Source organism: Paramormyrops kingsleyae, chromosome 20, assembly GCF_048594095.1.
Source record: "Paramormyrops kingsleyae isolate MSU_618 chromosome 20, PKINGS_0.4, whole genome shotgun sequence".
Classification (NCBI taxonomy): domain Eukaryota; kingdom Metazoa; phylum Chordata; class Actinopteri; order Osteoglossiformes; family Mormyridae; genus Paramormyrops; species Paramormyrops kingsleyae.
In genome coordinates, this window is record NC_132816.1 from 22,758,445 (window position 1) to 22,777,514 (window position 19,070).

At 54.1% G+C, this 19,070-nt stretch overlaps 1 protein-coding gene across 1 annotated transcript in view; it reads right to left on the minus strand.

The window, feature by feature from the left end:
* Positions 1-19,070, minus strand: part of atrnl1b (attractin-like 1b) — a 114,006-nt gene that overhangs the window by 55,867 nt on the left and 39,069 nt on the right. Inside the window, exons 12-19 of the mRNA XM_072703792.1 lie at positions 18,707-18,918; positions 17,480-17,598; positions 15,913-16,045; positions 14,783-14,970; positions 13,724-13,937; positions 12,365-12,553; positions 5,100-5,318; positions 1,374-1,511 (exon numbers count right to left, since the gene is read on the minus strand). Of these exons, the coding sequence (XP_072559893.1) occupies positions 1,374-1,511; positions 5,100-5,318; positions 12,365-12,553; positions 13,724-13,937; positions 14,783-14,970; positions 15,913-16,045; positions 17,480-17,598; positions 18,707-18,918 (1,412 nt within the window). The remainder of the gene's footprint in view (positions 1-1,373; positions 1,512-5,099; positions 5,319-12,364; positions 12,554-13,723; positions 13,938-14,782; positions 14,971-15,912; positions 16,046-17,479; positions 17,599-18,706; positions 18,919-19,070) is intronic.

A 19,070-nucleotide genomic window follows, 5' to 3' on the forward strand; every position in this document is an offset into this window, starting at 1 on the left:
AAGACGGCCCGGGGCGAGGGTGCGGACACCTCGGCTGAAACGCGGGGGCTCATCTGTTAAAACTGTCACTCTGGAGTTACTGACACGGAGCCTTTTGTCAGGCCTGGGCGATAAGAGAATGACTAAGAGTGATTTAACATGGCAGAGAACATGCAGGGAGGATGTGTGACAGTGTGAAGGATGCTGCTGAGGGGGTGCTGGCCCACTGCCCTCCGCTCTGCATGGACCTGCAGGGCACGGAAAAGAGGAGAGCAGCTCCCAGGGAAAGCGTAGCTCTTTGAAGCAGGTTTTACCATCCATAGTGAAGCTATGGATGCTAAAGTCCACTGCGTGCCTGTAATTATAGATATAGATAGGACCTTGGGGTGAGCCGGCTAGTTCTCCTGGGATATCTGGGTGACAGGACTTCAGGGTGAGCCAGCTAGTTCTCCTGGGATATCTGGATGATAGGAGGTCTAGGTGAGCCAGCTAGCTCTCCTGAGATTTCTGGGTGATAGGTGGTCTAGGTGAGCCAGCTAGTTCTCCTGGGATTTCTGGATGATAGGAGGTCTAGGTGAGCCAGCTAGTTCTCCTGGGATTTCTGGATGATAGGAGGTCTAGGTGAGCCAGCTAGTTCTCCTGGGATTTCTGGGTGATAGGAGGTCTAGGTGAGCCAGCTAGTTCTCCTGGGATTTCTGGGTGATAGGAGGTCTAGATGAGCCAGCTAGTTCTCCTGGGATTTCTGGGTGATAGGTGGTCTAGGTGAGCCAGCTAGTTCTCCTGGGATTTCTGGGTGATAGGTGGTCTAGGTGAGTCAGCTAGTTCTCCTGGAATTTCTGGATGATAGGAGGTCTGGGTGAGCCAGCTAGTTCTCCTGGGATTTCTGGGTGATAGGAGGTCTAGGTGAGCCAGCTAGTTCTCCTGGGATTTCTGGGTGATAGGTGGTCTAGGTGAGCCAGCTAGTTCTCCTGGGATTTCTGGGTGATAGGTGGTCTAGGTGAGCCAGCTAGTTCTCCTGGGATTTCTGGGTGATAGGTGGTCTAGGTGAGCCAGCTAGTTCTCCTGGGATTTCTGGGTGATAGGAGGTCGGGTGAGCCAGCTAGTTCTCCTGGGATTTCTGGGTGATAGGAGGTCTAGGTGAGCCAGCTAGTTCTCCTGGGATTTCTGGGTGATAGGTGGTCTAGGTGAGCCAGCTAGTTCTCCTGGGATTTCTGGGTGATAGGAGGTCTAGGTGAGCCAGCTAGTTCTCCTGGGATTTCTGGGTGGTCGGGTGAGCTGCCCGGGACCTGCGCCTTCTCCTTCTTGGATGACACGACTGGACTCCATTGCCCGTTATACAGCCATGGGCCACCCGCGTATCCCTGTTTAGGGGCCACCCTGACCCTCACACTAACCTTGGCACTTGCCGCCGTTGGTTGGGTCGCCGTAGTAACCAGGCATGCAGGTCTGGCATTGGGGCCCTGTGGTCAGGTTGCGGCACTGCTCACACACGCTGCTGTTCACGCATGTGCTGTGCCCATTGCACTGGCATGCTGGGAAAGACAAACACCAGCTAATCAGAAAGACAGAAAACCAGTGACTGAAGGGTGCACATCTGCTTGTATCTATTTACGTGTGTGTGTGTGTGAGACTGTGGAAGCCAATTCATACTTCACTTTTCTGTATGCACTCTCAGTCACACACAGGGTGAGATGACGTAAGTTTCGTCATCAGGCGTTTGTATCAGATGGCTGCGAACGGTGCACATGTAGCTAGGGGTTAAAGCAGGATAGTACGATCCAGAACGATGTTCCAGAACCTTCCATTTATAAATTCTCGGTCAACAAATCAGAAAGTAATGCCACTCACAGCCCGCCCCCACACTCAGCACGGCCCATTTTCCACTCTCATTCCTTCCGTGTTCGTGCATGCAGATAAACTCGAGGTCACGGTAGTAGCTACAGAAGGGCAACATAAAATCAGTGGTAGGAAATTTTAGATGCAATGTTTAAACAGAGCTCAACAAATATCACTGTTTTACGTGCAACTTGGCTGTCCTGCTAGCTAATGATACAGTAACTGACACTGGCTAGCTTAACTAGGGTGCCATTAGGTCCCGCTCAGTAGCTGATGATACAGTAACTGACACTGGCTAGCTTAACTAGGGTGCCATTAGGTCCCGCTCAGTAGCTGATGATACAGTAACTGACACTGGCTAGCTTAACTAGGGTGCCATTAGGTCCCGCTCAGTAGCTGATGATACAGTAACTGACACTGGCTAGCTTAACTAGGGTGACATTAGGTCCCGCTCAGTAGCTGATGATACAGTAACTGACACTGGCTAGCTTAACTAGGGTACCATTAGGTCCCGCTCAGTAGCTGATGATACAGTAACTGACACTGGCTAGCTTAACTAGGGTGACATTAGGTCCCGCTCAGTAGCTGATGATACAGTAACTGACACTGGCTAGCTTAACTAGGGTGCCATTAGGTCCCGCTCAGTAGCTGATGATACAGTAACTGACACTGGCTAGCTTAACTAGGGTGCCATTAGGTCCCGCTCAGTAGCTGATGATACAGTAACTGACACTGGCTAGCTTAACTAGGGTGCCATTAGGTCCCGCTCAGTAGCTGATGATACAGTAACTGACACTGGCTAGCTTAACTAGGGTGCCATTAGGTCCCGCTCAGTAGCTGATGATACAGTAACTGACACTGGCTAGCTTAACTAGGGTGCCATTAGGTCCCGCTCAGTAGCTGATGATACAGTAACTGACACTGGCTAGCTTAACTAGGGTGCCATTAGGTCCCGCTCAGTAGCTGATGATACAGTAACTGACACTGGCTAGCTTAACTAGGGTGCCATTAGGTCCCGCTCAGTAGCTGATGATACAGTAACTGACACTGGCTAGCTTAACTAGGGTGCCATTAGGTCCCGCTCAGTAGCTGATGATACAGTAACTGACACTGGCTAGCTTAACTAGGGTGACATTAGGTCCCGCTCAGTAGCTGATGATACAGTAACTGACACTGGCTAGCTTAACTAGGGTGCCATTAGGTCCCGCTCAGTAGCTGATGATACAGTAACTGACACTGGCTAGCTTAACTAGGGTGACATTAGGTCCCGCTCAGTAGCTGATGATACAGTAACTGACACTGGCTAGCTTAACTAGGGTGCCATTAGGTCCCGCTCAGTAGCTGATGATACAGTAACTGACACTGGCTAGCTTAACTAGGGTGACATTAGGTCCCGCTCAGTAGCTGATGATACAGTAACTGACACTGGCTAGCTTAACTAGGGTGACATTAGGTCCCGCTCAGTAGCTGATGATACAGTAACTGACACTGGCTAGCTTAACTAGGGTGACATTAGGTCCCGCTCAGTAGCTGATGATACAGTAACTGACACTGGCTAGCTTAACTAGGGTGACATTAGGTCCCGCTCAGTAGCTGATGATACAGTAACTGACACTGGCTAGCTTAACTAGGGTGACATTAGGTCCCGCTCAGTAGCTGATGATACAGTAACTGACACTGGCTAGCTTAACTAGGGTGCCATTAGGTCCCGCTCAGTAGCTGATGATACAGTAACTGACACTGGCTAGCTTAACTAGGGTGCCATTAGGTCCCGCTCAGTAGCTGAGCTAGCAGGGGGGTAGCGGGTGTGACTGCTGGCGATGACTGTCAGGAATTCCCTACAAGGGCCCTCCTCCCCTGGACTGTCTGCGGTGACTGTCAGAGTGGGGGGGGGGGGGGGATTTTTAGCTCCACTACTGGCACCACTGCTAGTATAAAGCTACAATCACACTGCAGTGTGCAACCAACTCTAAAAGCACCCTAATTGGTTCGCCCACATCACATGACCCATTCATAATTTGATCTCGCTAGTTACACCCTGTCATTGTCTGACTGGTCACCTGGTCACCCTACACGGAAGTAAACAGTATTCCAATATGGCGGATATGAAGGAGCTGCTTTCAGTGATGTTTTCCCTGTTGCTGACCTGTATGCAGCTGAATAGCACGTTACACAGAGTGACTGTGGAGTGGAGGCTCTGAGGCTAGGGAGCTGCCCCAGCAATCGGAAGGTTGCTGGTTTGAATCCCGTGAATGTGAATGATCCTACTCTGTTGGGCCCTTGAGCGATTTGTCCTGGGTATGACGCTAATCTACATCCAGCTCTGCAAGGAGGTCCTCCAGCTTACAGGGAAGTTTGGGGGTTGGTGGCAGGTTTGGCACTCCAGCCACTGGGAAAAAACTCACACCGTTTCTTTCGGAATAGTGTGGTGCTAAGGTATCACCGGCTGCACGGCTGCACTCAGACTCTCATCTCTGAGGTGGTCTGTCATGGGGGTGCGGCAATGCACTATAATCAGCGCATGCCCTTTACCTCCTGCGTCGATGCACGTGTGCCCAGTGTAGGCCAGTAGCTGTGTCATGCACATTTTTGCTCGTTTCGGTGTGTAAAATGCCTGTGTGGACTGAGATTGCTTTTGTTTTCAGATGAAAACACAGAAGTACAGACACAGCCTGGGTTAGCATGGGAATTATTTTGAGGCGAGTCATTTTCTCCTGCTGCACTGCTATGTTGGATCTTTGAGTTTCCCCACCTGCCAAATCCCACGTTAACCCCTGCCTGCAGCCAAGATTTTATGCCTCTGTGGATGTATTTCCAGTAGGTGGCAGTGTCGACTTTCACAGACCAGCAATAAATGACAAAACAGTAGAGGAAGAATATTTGTTGTTGTAGTAGCTATGATGAGCAGGGGGTGTCCTTGGCTAATTCTGTCGTCCGGATTTAAAAATAACATGTCATGCCATATTACCTTAATACCACCCAAGCCTTACCATTTGAAAATGATTACCCACTTCATTACACTTCCCTCTCCTGGTCTGGTGGAATATGCATGCACCAGTGCAGCAATATCCGCAGCCAAATGTAGTATGAACACAATCTTCCACGACCATCCATGGACCAAAAGTGCAGATGGAAAAGTGAAGCATGAGTTGGGGTTAAGAAGGATGTAACGGTGTGAGCCTGCATCTGTGTGTGTGTGTGTATGTCTGATGGTGTGCGTGTGTGTGTGTCTGACGGTGTCTGTGTGTGTGTGTGTGTGTCTGTGTGTGTACACGGTGACCCACCAGGGCAGTTGATAAAGGCCCAGTCGTAGCCCCTGTCTCGGGGACACAGACCAGGCTCCAGCACCATCTCCTGGCTCTGCCTGGACGGGCTCTTAACGGGGCCCCTGTATGAACCCTCCATACACTGGCCCCGCCCTGTATGGCTGGGGTCGCCACACCAGCCACAAGCCGGCTGCTCCAGACACAGGCTGCAGGTGCGAAGCCCTGAGCAGTTCTGGGCTGTGGAAGAGAGTTCAATACTGGTGAGCATGTGTAAGGCAGTCAGACAGAAACACAGAGAGATAGACAGAGACAGACAAAGAGATAGAGCGAGAGAGAGAAACAGAGGCAGAGTCACAGAGAGATAAACAGACAGACAGTCAAGTAGAGTCACAGAGAAGAGAGACAAATAGACAGAGAAAAACAAGCAGAGACAGACAAACAGAGAGACAGACAGAATGTTCTATACAGTCTCACACGACAGAAGCCTTAAATGAACCTTATCATTCTGAAGCAGTAGTTTGTGCTTTGAAGACCGATAAAACCCAAAGTGATTTTCTACACCTGGCACAAGGTATGAGGATTTGCGCACACACACATACACATACACACACACAGGTTTGTAATTATATCTTTGTGGGGACTCTCCATTCATTTCTATGGGAAAAACTCTAATCCCAACATGATGACCTTAACCCCTACCCAGCCTTAATCTTAACCATAATTAATCAAACAAAATATGAGACTTTTGGCTAATTTTAGTTCTTTTGATTGCATTCACAGATTTTTATACAACTGAGTTTGAATTCACAGGGACCGAAAATATGGGTCACACAACATCAAAAAAATGGTTTTTATCACATTGGAGGGAAAGACGCATGCATGCAGAAACAGACGCACAGACAGACGCACACACACAGAGACAGATGTACAAATGTGTGCACATGCAGATACCCTAGCACACGCAGACACGTGCAGACAGATGTAAGCACACGCAGACACGTGCACGCACAGGCAGACGCACACAGACACGGAGACACACTCAGACAGACGCACAGACACACAAACGCACAGACAGACATCCAGACAGACGCACGCACACACGCAAACAGACGCATTCACACTCAGACAGATGCACGCACAAACGCAAACAGACGCATCCACACTCAGACAGACGCACGCACACACGCAAACAGACGCATTCACACTCAGACAGACGCACGCACACACGCAAACAGACGCATTCACACTCAGACAGACGCACGCACACACGCAAACAGACGCATTCACACTCAGACAGACGCACGCACACACGCAAACAGACGCAGACACACTCAGACAGATGCACGCACACACGCAAACAGACGCATCCACACTCAGACAGACGCACGCACACACGCAAACAGACGCAGACACACTCAGACAGACACACGCACACACGCAAACAGACGCAGACACACTCAGACAGACGCACGCACACACGCAAACAGACGCATCCACACTCAGACAGACGCACGCACACACGCAAACAGACGCATTCACACTCAGACAGACGCACGCACACACGCAAACAGACGCATTCACACTCAGACAGACGCACGCACACACGCAAACAGACGCATTCACACTCAGACAGACGCACGCACACGCAAACAGACGCATTCACACTCAGACAGACGCACGCACACACGCAAACAGACGCATTCACACTCAGACAGACGCACGCACACGCAAACAGACGCATTCACACTCAGACAGACGCACGCACACACGCAAACAGACGCATTCACACTCAGACAGACGCACGCACACACGCAAACAGACGCATTCACACTCAGACAGACGCACGCACACACGCAAACAGACGCAGACACACTCAGACAGACGCACGCACACACGCAAACAGACGCATTCACACTCAGACAGACGCACGCACACACGCAAACAGACGCATTCACACTCAGACAGACGCACGCACACACGCAAACAGACGCATTCACACTCAGACAGATGCACGCACAAATGCAAACAGACGCATCCACACTGACAGATGCACGCACACACGCAAACAGACGCATTCACACTCAGACAGACGCACGCACACACGCAAACAGACGCAGACACACTCAGACAGATGCACGCACACACGCAAACAGACGCATTCACACTCAGACAGACGCACGCACACACGCAAACAGACGCAGACACACTCAGACAGATACACGCACACACGCAAACAGACGCATTCACACTCAGACAGACGCACGCACACACGCAAACAGACGCATTCACACTCAGACAGACGCACGCACACACGCAAACAGACGCATTCACACTCAGACAGACGCACGCACACACGCAAACAGACGCAGACACACTCAGACAGACGCACGCACACACGCAAACAGACGCAGACACACTCAGACAGACGCACGCACACACGCAAACAGACGCATTCACACTCAGACAGATGCACGCACAAATGCAAACAGACGCATCCACACTCAGACAGACGCACGCACACACGCAAACAGACGCATTCACACTCAGACAGACGCACGCACACACGCAAACAGACGCAGACACACTCAGACAGATGCACGCACACACGCAAACAGACGCATTCACACTCAGACAGACGCACGCACACACGCAAACAGACGCATTCACACTCAGACAGACGCACGCACACACGCAAACAGACGCATTCACACTCAGACAGACGCACGCACACACGCAAACAGACGCATTCACACTCAGACAGACGCACGCACACACGCAAACAGACGCAGACACACTCAGACAGACGCACGCACACACGCAAACAGACGCATTCACACTCAGACAGACGCACGCACACACGCAAACAGACGCATTCACACTCAGACAGATGCACGCACAAATGCAAACAGACGCATCCACACTCAGACAGACGCACGCACACACGCAAACAGACGCATTCACACTCAGACAGACGCACACACACACGCAAACAGACGCATTCACACTCAGACAGACGCACGCACACACGCAAACAGACGCATTCACACTCAGACAGACGCACGCACACACGCAAACAGACGCAGACACACTCAGACAGACGCACGCACACACGCAAACAGACGCATTCACACTCAGACAGACGCACGCACACACGCAAACAGACGCATTCACACTCAGACAGACGCACGCACACACGCAAACAGACACATTCACACTCAGACAGATGCACGCACAAATGCAAACAGACGCATCCACACTGACAGATGCACGCACACACGCAAACAGACGCATTCACACTCAGACAGACGCACGCACACACGCAAACAGACGCAGACACACTCAGACAGATGCACGCACACACGCAAACAGACGCATTCACACTCAGACAGACGCACGCACACACGCAAACAGACGCAGACACACTCAGACAGATACACGCACACACGCAAACAGACGCATTCACACTCAGACAGACGCACGCACACACGCAAACAGACGCATTCACACTCAGACAGACGCACGCACACACGCAAACAGACGCATTCACACTCAGACAGACGCACGCACACACGCAAACAGACGCAGACACACTCAGACAGACGCACGCACACACGCAAACAGACGCATTCACACTCAGACAGATGCACGCACAAATGCAAACAGACGCATCCACACTCAGACAGACGCACGCACACACGCAAACAGACGCATTCACACTCAGACAGACGCACGCACACACGCAAACAGACGCAGACACACTCAGACAGATGCACGCACACACGCAAACAGACGCATTCACACTCAGACAGACGCACGCACACACGCAAACAGACGCATTCACACTCAGACAGACGCACGCACACACGCAAACAGACGCATTCACACTCAGACAGACGCACGCACACACGCAAACAGACGCATTCACACTCAGACAGACGCACGCACACACGCAAACAGACGCAGACACACTCAGACAGATGCACGCACACACGCAAACAGACGCATTCACACTCAGACAGACGCACGCACACACGCAAACAGACGCATTCACACTCAGACAGATGCACGCACAAATGCAAACAGACGCATCCACACTCAGACAGACGCACGCACACACGCAAACAGACGCATTCACACTCAGACAGACGCACGCACACACGCAAACAGACGCATTCACACTCAGACAGACGCACGCACACACGCAAACAGACGCAGACACACTCAGACAGATGCACGCACACACGCAAACAGACGCATCCACACTCAGACAGACGCACGCACACACGCAAACAGACGCATTCACACTCAGACAGACGCACGCACACACGCAAACAGACGCATTCACACTCAGACAGACGCACGCACACACGCAAACAGACGCAGACACACTCAGACAGATGCACGCACACACGCAAACAGACGCATTCACACTCAGACAGACGCACGCACACACGCAAACAGACGCAGACACACTCAGACAGATGCACGCACACACGCAAACAGACGCATTCACACTCAGACAGACGCACGCACACACGCAAACAGACGCATTCACACTCAGACAGATGCACACACATCCCATCCCCCCGGCAAACCCAGGACCGGTCATTTCAAGGCCGCACCATCAGAAGGTGGGAAGCAATCAGACGGAGAATAAAAGGGAGAAACATACAGCATGAGCCACCCTCCCTAAATGTGCAATTTAAACAAAACACATCCGCCCGCTGACCTTGGCGGAGCACTATGGGGAACGATGCACAGCTGATCAGCGCATCACAAAGAGGATGCGCAATTATGGCGCCTGGGCCAGGGGCCGCCGGCTCCGCCCACACGCCCCCCACTCGCCTGCTCCCCAGTGCCGCCGCCGAGGGGATGATGAAGAACTCTCCCTCCATTTAGTTTGATGCTGAAGCAAACCTGTTCTTAGCTGCCGATTAAATAAAAGGCTTTCAGCGAAGATGCTGACGGAGGCACACAATGAGTGCTTTTGTTTTGTTTGTGTCGGCTGTCTGCTAAAGTGGACCTGAAAGCACAGGCAAAGCGACCCGGATAAGTGCGCTTTCCTACAGTACCGCCTCCCGCTGCCAGGCCCAGAGGCTGGCAGAGCTCTGCCCTCATGCAGCCACTAGGTGGCACTGTGCCAGGAAGGGTGGTAACAGACCGTTATTTCAGGGGGTCCAGGTCCCAGCGTACCGCCAGAACCGTGTCCGCTCCTGCATCAGCCAATCTGACGCCAAAGTGAATATTCTGGAAAGCTCTAAACCCCCAGCCCATCACACCATACGGTTCCCAAGGTAACTTCCACCCTGATGCCAAAAAACAGCAGAGTGACACGCTGGCCGCAGAGCGCAGAGAAGGCCCTGGTGGGCACGGCAACCGCTGCCATGGCAACTGGCGTCCCACAGAACCACGGGCGACTTCATTCCGCTAATGAGCGAAGAGCAAATAAAAGGGGGGGGGGGGGGAGGTGGCAGAAAGCCACACACTGGTGCCCAAACCTCTTGCTTGGCAAGTTCCCAGACGAGCAAGAGCACCTCCTCCCGGACAGGAGCACCTCCTCCCGGACAGGAGCACCTCACTGATGAGGATACCAGCGATAATTAAATGGGAGCACGGAAATACCGGGAATGAGGAGCAGGAGATCCGGGCCACTCGTGCCAAGCCAAGCAGGCATCTCCACCTGAGAAGGAGTGACCACAGACACACATACACCCCCTAATTAGCCTCAGGTCATCGAGGGGTCACCACCCCACTAACGGCCGTGGTGACGTCCCAGTGTGCCGGGATTACTGCTGCTCTTAGGTGGGATGTGAGCGTAGTGGCGAAGAGACACACAGACACACACACAGAGACGCACACAGAGAGGCACAGACACACACACAGAGACGCACAAAGAGAGGCACAGACACACACACACAGAGACACAGAGACACACACACAGAGACACAGAGACACACACACAGAGACGCACAGACACACACACAGAGACGCACACAGAGAGGCACAGACACACACACACAGACACACACACACAGATGCACAGACACACACACAGAGACACACATACAGAGACGCACAGACACACACACAGACGCACAGACACACACACAGAGACACACACACAGACGCACACACACACAGACGCACAGACACACGCACACACAGACGCACAGACACACACACACACACACACACAGACGCACAGACACACACACACAGACGCGCACACACACACACAGACGCACAGACACACACACAGACGCACACACAGAGACACACAGACACACACACACACACACAGAGACGCACACACACACACAGACGGACAGACACACACACAGACGCACACAGACACACTCACAGACCTACAGACACACACACCCTCACAGACCTACAGACACATACACACACACATTCCTTCATACCCGCAAACACCGCACTGACACACACGCTCACACACACGCTCACCAGAGGACTATGAACTCCTAACAGCTGCACGTTCATTGAACTGCATAAACTGAACATATACAGGGAGGCAGTAGACCCCAGAAATGTGACCCCCCCCCCCCCTGGGACCGAGAACGACCCCCGGTCAGTCATAGAACATGAGCGACAGCCACGTCACACCGGGAACCACAGGTGCTGGGGGGGCCACATCATGGCGGGGGCTACCGGGGCTGGGGGGGCCATGGCGGGGGCCGCATGGGCTGGGGGGGCCATGGCGGGGGCCGCATGGGCTGGGGGGGCCACGTCACAGCACGGCGATGCCTATCGATTTACTGGGGGAAAAGCTCTTTGATACAACTGATGCAATATAGCAGCTGTCGATAAGAAGCTCAGACAGGCGGCAAAGCTGCAGGCCAAGGACTGGGGTCCAGGGGCCGAGGTGCGACTCCCCATGGAAAGCCCCGCGAATCGAACCCTGGCCATCCGGGGCAGCCTTTACACCTTTATTATCATCACTTTGTGCAGGATAAATCCAGAGTCAGCCCTGTGCCCAGGGCCCAGTCACACAGCCAGCAGACCCCACACAATGACCCCGCCCACACCAAGCAGACCTCACACACTGACCCCGCCCACACCAAGCAGACCTCACACACTGACCCCGCCCACACCAAGCAGACCTCACACACTGACCCCGCCCACACCAAGCAAACCTCACACAATGACCCCGCCCACACACTGACCCCACCCACATGGTCCACCCACACACTGACCCCACCCACATGGTCCACCCACACACTGACCCCACCCACACTGTCCCACCCACATGGTCCACTCACACAGGCAGTCCCCGGTCTGCCACTCCAGGCACTGGCCGTAGGGGAAGGAGATGACGTAGGCGTTGGAGTCCACGCAGCGCTTGGTGCTGGAACACCACATGCACTCTGTGGCTTGGCTGGTGCAGTTGGTGCAGCTGGTGCGCAGGGAGCAAGGCATCTTGCAAGGCCGGGCATTCTGGTTTGGGCTCACTGTGAGGGGGGAGGGGGCAGAAAAGAACCACACCATGTGACCAGGAGAAAGAAGAGCAGGTCGGGGCAGAAAGCTCACCCTGCGGCAGCCAGAAATTTCTGCATATTCATTCCAGTTAACTATTCCAGTTTACTAAAAATCCAAAGCACACCAGTGCACTTACAGAACACTGAGGCTGACAGGAGAACGTCCTTTGAGAGGAGTGTGTCCCTTTAAGAGAGTTTCCCTTTAAGAGAATGTCCCTTTCTGGACACATACTTTCAGGTGATGGACCTACAGTGTGCCAGCACCTTCTGCGGTGTAACTGTTAAAGGGTTAATGTTGTAAAAACAAGACGTCTGTGTCATGAAGATAAATCCCCATCCATGTTTCTTAAGTGGGCTTTCATAGATAATGATTAAAGGCTAGCTGAAGCCAGCAGACTAATGGTCACACTGAGATATCAGGAGAGACAGCATGGGGGGGGGCTATTAAGACCCCCCCCCCCCCCCCCAAACACTTCGGACACCATGGAAGACAGCCAAAACAGCACATTTAAAAGATGCATCTTCAGCTCTGCTTGGACTGGCCAAACCCCAAGTTCCCGTAGCAAAGAATGTGCCAATACAGCACAATACTTCCTGTCAGCAGGGGCATAATGCTCCCTGTCGGGACAGCGTGGCCACACTGCCCGGTCATACTTCCTGCCGGGACAGCGAGGTCACACTGCCCGTCGAGACAGCGCGGTCACACTGCCCGTCGAGACAGCGCGGTCACACTGCCCGTCGAGACAGCGCGGTCACACTGCCCGGTCACACTGCCCATCAGGACAGCACAGTCACACTGCCCATCGGGACAGCAAGGTCACACTGCCCGGTCACACTGCCCATCAGGACAGCACGGTCACACTGCCCGGTCACACTGCCCATCAGGACAGCACAGTCACACTGCCCATCGGGACAGCAAGGTCACACTGCCCGGTCAGACTTCCTGCCGGGACAGTGAGGTCACACTGCCCGTCGAGACAGTACAGTCACACTGCCCATCAGGACAGCACAGTCACACTGCCCGGTCATACTGCCCGTCGAGACAGCGCGGTCTCACTTCCCGTCGGGACAATACACCGAAATAATGAAGTGTCTTGCTCTTGTTGGGGCCCTGAGGTGGAGGTAGTGCCGGTAACAACTCACCGACCGGTTTCTCGCAGATGAGGCCGTCTGTGGTGGCTGTGCAGGGGTTGGCCTTGAGCCCCGCCACCTGCGCCCGCTCCAGGTAAGCACAGAAGCCTGAGTCGCTGGGCTCGCCCGGCAGCCACTGCAGTGAGCTGTTGGTGAAGGGCGACGCATCCTCCCAGCCCCAGTAGGAAACGTTGATCTTCCTGAGGCCCACCCAGGGAGCAATGCGCTGCAGGGGCATGGGCAGGAACACTGAGCACCACAGCAAGAGAAGGGGCACTGGGCACCTCAGTGGGGGGGGGGGGGGCACTGAGAAGCTCAACGTGATTGGTGGAACACTGAGTCACAGACCCAGCCTGTCCTACTGATGGCATTCCAGTGAGATCATTTCCTCCCCCCCACTGTGTACCATCCCCCGTCTGTCACCTTTAAACAGCCCCCCCCCACCCACCCACCCACCCAAGGAAGCCAGGGTGGTGCTGAGCGCTCAAGGTGGAGAAACCCTGGGCTGTAAGCTGCGGTGTGCGGCCAAATTAGGCACGCTAATGGATGTGGAGTCACGTGACCCCCGGCGGGCGGGTGGGCGGGCGGGCGGGCGGGCAGCCCCTGCACCTTCAGCACTCTGCAAATAGCCGCCGTGTGAACTACTGCTAAACAGCCGCCATAAAAAGAACAGGGAAAAACTCTAATGGAGCTTCTCCGAGAAGCCTTTGGTCGAACCAAGACCCAGATCAATCAGGCCAAAGCAGAAAGGAATCTGATTTGGGGGGGGGGGGGGGGGGGGCAGCGGTGGGGGCTGCACAGATAAAGATCACACTTTGAAAGATGTCCATATTTTTTCCATTATCACAGAATTTCTTCGACCTTCAGCTCAGGCTTTGAGGTCACAGTGGGGGGTCTCCTGTAGATAACAGACACACCTACCCCCCCCCCCCCCCCCCGCTGGATAGCAAATGCACCCCCCTGCCCCATCATGCCTGGATAACAGACGCACCCCCCATTACTGGCTGGATAACGAATGCGCCCCCCCTCCCCCCACCGCTTAACGCTGGAGTATCACCCCGGTGGACCCACCTTCTCCTGCAGCTGGTACTTCTGCAGCTCCTCCAGCACGAAGTCCACCTGCTTGGAGGTGGTGAGGGAGGCGATGTTGCCCTCCAGATTCTTGCAGTAGTGCTGTGCGTTGTCGTAGCTCTCACGGCTGGAGTTGATGCGCAGGCACGCTTCGCCCACGTGGCTCCACCCATCACCACAGAGGTGAGCTGCGGGCGTGGCAGGGCACAGGTGACTCAGCCTGGCTGTACTGAGGCGCTGGCCCCGCCCCCTCTGCCACTTGCGCATGCAGTCCCAGCAGGTTCAAAGCCCATTTTACGGCTGGCCATCGATCAAAGGGGATGCGGCCCAGTCCGGCCCACAACCGCCGTCATCTCAGCTCTTAGGGACCCGCCGTGGCCTTGGGGCCAGGAATCATTATTTGTTTGATTCGCTGATAAATCTCACTTTGTGCAAAAAGGTATTTAAACGAGTCTCTGCTTGGGCTGGGATTTTTTCCATTTCTTCATCCTGGGGAGGACACATCCACACCACAGGCATGTGCCCCCCCCTTTCACTAAGCCCAGCTTTTAGCTCACACTAGACACGCCATCAATCTCCACAAGGATGCGGGAGTCGTTTACGGCGTGTGCAATGCGGCGAGCGGGACTATGCGCTAGCTCATGCTGAAGTCTGAGGCAGTGGCGCCCCTTTGAGAGACCGAATTAAATGAGCGCTGGTGGCTTTTACTTGATACCTTGAGGTGACTGTGCGGGGATGACTCGCTTACACGCATCAGACACGACTTAGAGGTGAGTCCCTGTGGAGCACAGAGGCACCATCAGGGGGCGCACTCGAGAGAGTGTCAAATAGAAAGCATCAAATAGAGGGGCCGAAAGCTAAGACCCAAAAAGGTACACGAAGCAGGCAGCCAGTGCAGCCTCACAGCAGAAGCCCGACTGGACATGGAACAACACATGGGACCCCCATCACACCTCCCACTCCCCTGTAAAAGTGCTGCAGGTGACCAGAGGGGTAACTTCGGAATTTCAAAGCAAAGAACAGAGAAAGAGGCTAAAGGACCTTGGGGAGGGCGGGGTGGGGACCACGGGGGAGTTTCAGGAGAACCATGGTGGGGGGAGCCTCAGAAAAACAACATGAGGGACGCTCACCTGGGACAATATGACACTCTTGCTGCTGATGGTCCCACTGGCAGTTCAGGTTAAGGGAGCAGCTCTTGCAGTTGGCCAACTTGCTGCAGGTCTGCTCATTCCTCACTTGGCACCTGGAGAAATTCCTCACCGCCTGGAGTCCATGAGGAGAACATCCAGCACAGCCACATCTAACATTACTGTACGAGCCAGGCTGCAAATCCCTCACAACCACAGGCTGACATTACCATAGGAGCTGGGCCTCAGACCCCTCACAGACACAGCTAATGTTACCATATGAGCCGGGCCTCAGACCCCACACAGACACAGCTAATGTTACCATATGAGCTGGGCCTCAGACCCCTCACAGACACAGCTAATGTTACCATATGAGCCGGGCCTCAGACCCCACACAGACACAGCTAATGTTACCATATGAGCTAGGCCTCAGACCCCTCACAGACACAGCTAATGTTACTGTACGAGCTGGGCCTCATACCCCACACAGCCACAGCTGACATTACCGTACAAGCTGGGCCTCAGACCATACACTCCCACAGCTGACATTATCGTATGAGCTGGGCCTCAGACCGCATACAGCCACAGCTGATGTTACCATATGAGCTGGGCCTCAGATCCCACACAGACACAGCTGATGTTACTGTACGAGCTGGGCCTCATACCCCACACAGCCACAGCTGACATTTCCATACGAGCTGGGCCTCAGACTCCACACTGCCACAGCTGACATTACCGTATGAGCTGGGCCTCAGACCCCTCACAGACACAGCTAATGTTACTGTACGAGCTGGGCCTCAGACCCCACACTGTCACAGCTAATGTTACTGTACGAGCTGGGCCTCAGTCCCCTCACAGACACAGCTAATGTTACTGTACGAGCTGGGCCTCAGACCCCACACAGCCACAGCTGACATTACCGTATGAGCTGGGCCTCAGACTGCATACAACTACAGTTGATGTTACCGTACGAGCTGGGCCTCAGACCCCACACAGCCGCAGCTGACATTACCGTATGAGCTGGGCCTCAGACTCTCACAGACACAGCTAATGTTATTGCACGAGCTGGGCCTCAGACCCCACACTGCCACAGCTGACATTACCGTACAAGCTGGGCCTCAGACCGCATACAGCCACACCTGATGTTACCGTATGAGCTGAGCCTCAGACCCTCACAGACACAGCTAATGTTACTGTATGAGCTGGGCCTCAGACCCCACACAGCCACAGCTGACATTACCGTATGAGCTGGGCCTCAGACCCCTCACAGACACAGCTGATATTACCGTATGAGCTGGGCCTCAGACCCCTCACAGACACAGCTGATATTACCGTATGAGCTGGGCCTCAGACCCCTCACAGACACAGCTGATATTACCGTATGAGCTGGGCCTCAGACCCCACACAGCCACAGCTGATGTTACTGTATGAGCTGGGCCTCAGACCCCACACAGCCACAGCTGACATTACTGTACGAGCCGGGCCACAGACCCCGCCGTGGCTGACGTTAAGCTGGGCCTCAGACCCTGCACAGCCGCAGCTGACATTACCATACCCTGCAGATACTCACCACACTGCAGTTGCTGGAAGCAGACAGGCACTTCTTGTCATCACACCACTGGCAGCCGTTAGTGTTGGCGGTGCAGCTGGCACAGTCCGAGAAGCGGTAGCATTGCTCGTCTACTGTCGCTGGGGGAGAGGGGGGTGGAAGTGGGGGTGACAGTGTTAGTGTCTATGTTACTCTGAGAGCCACCAAGACAATTGTATGACCAAGGCCAATGAGGGGGTCTGTATTAGTGTTGGTTACTCTAGTTGGCCCCCACAGGTGGCACCATGTACCCCAGGTCACCTTAAAGGTCCTGAGCTCCATCTCCCCACCCTGATCATGTAATGCTCAGCACTGCCACAGCCAATACAGCCCCCCCCCATTTGTCCCACACCCTGAGCTCTTTGCACCCTCTCTCAAACTTCCCAGAATGCACTGCAAGCACCCCCAGGTCAGAAATCAAACAACTCAGTTTCGTAACTGGGACGCCATATGTCCCAGAGGCGCGGACACACACACAAACACACACACACAAACACACACACACACACACACACAGGTTTACACAGTGACAGAATAAGCTTGCCCAGTGCCTGCTTCATGTGTCACTGCCAGGGCAACAGGAAGCAGGCAATATCACATGAGGGTGAAGGGGCAGAGCCCACACCGACTCGTGGCCCTCCTCACACCAGTACCATCAGGCAGGCCATGATGCAGCCCGGGGGCCCGAACCAGCCAGCTCTGGGCCCCAGGCTGCTCACACCAGTACCATCAGGCAGGCCATGATGCAGCCCGAGGGCCCGAACCAGCCAGCTCTGGGACAGTCAGAGGGCTGAACTCTGAACAACGGACCATTTACTGCCATCCATACTCATATGCCGTTTTGTGTATATATTTATTTCCAATTCATGCACTAGTTATTATTACAATGCTGTATACTTCCTATTTGCACAATTTGTATCTATTTTCACTATTTCATCACTGATGCTATGGATTAGCACAAGTTTTTCACTCACACACAGGGTCTCCCCCATGGTACAACAACACACACACAGGGTCTCCCCCATGGTACAACAACACACGCACAGGGTCTCCCCCAGGAGATAAGGACACACGCACAGGGTCCTCCCCATGGTATGACGACGCACGCACAGAGTCTCCCCCATGGTATGACGACACACGCACAGGGTCTCCCCCAGCAGATAAGGACACACGCACAGGGTCCCCCCCATGGGACAAGGACATACATACCAGGCTGAATGGGACAGGAGGTGGTTGGGATGGTGCCGTTAGTGTGGGCGAGATCCCAGGGCACGCAGCGGCCCTTGGTCCACACGCAGCGGAGGCCGGGCCCGGCGCTCAGACAGGCCTCTTCCTGCCGAAAGGCCTCGCAGCTGGGGGGCTTGTACACCAGGATGTCATTGAGCAGGATGCTGGAGAAACCCCCAAACACATACATGGAGCTGGGGAGAGACACCACACCGTCACCCAGTGACAGCGACATCATTGGTGGAACCCAAACAGCACCCGAAGAGAACCCAAGCACAGCCGGCACAGGACTCGGTGGAGAAGGCCACGTCTTTGGCAGCTCTGCAGGCACACCGCGCCTTAAACT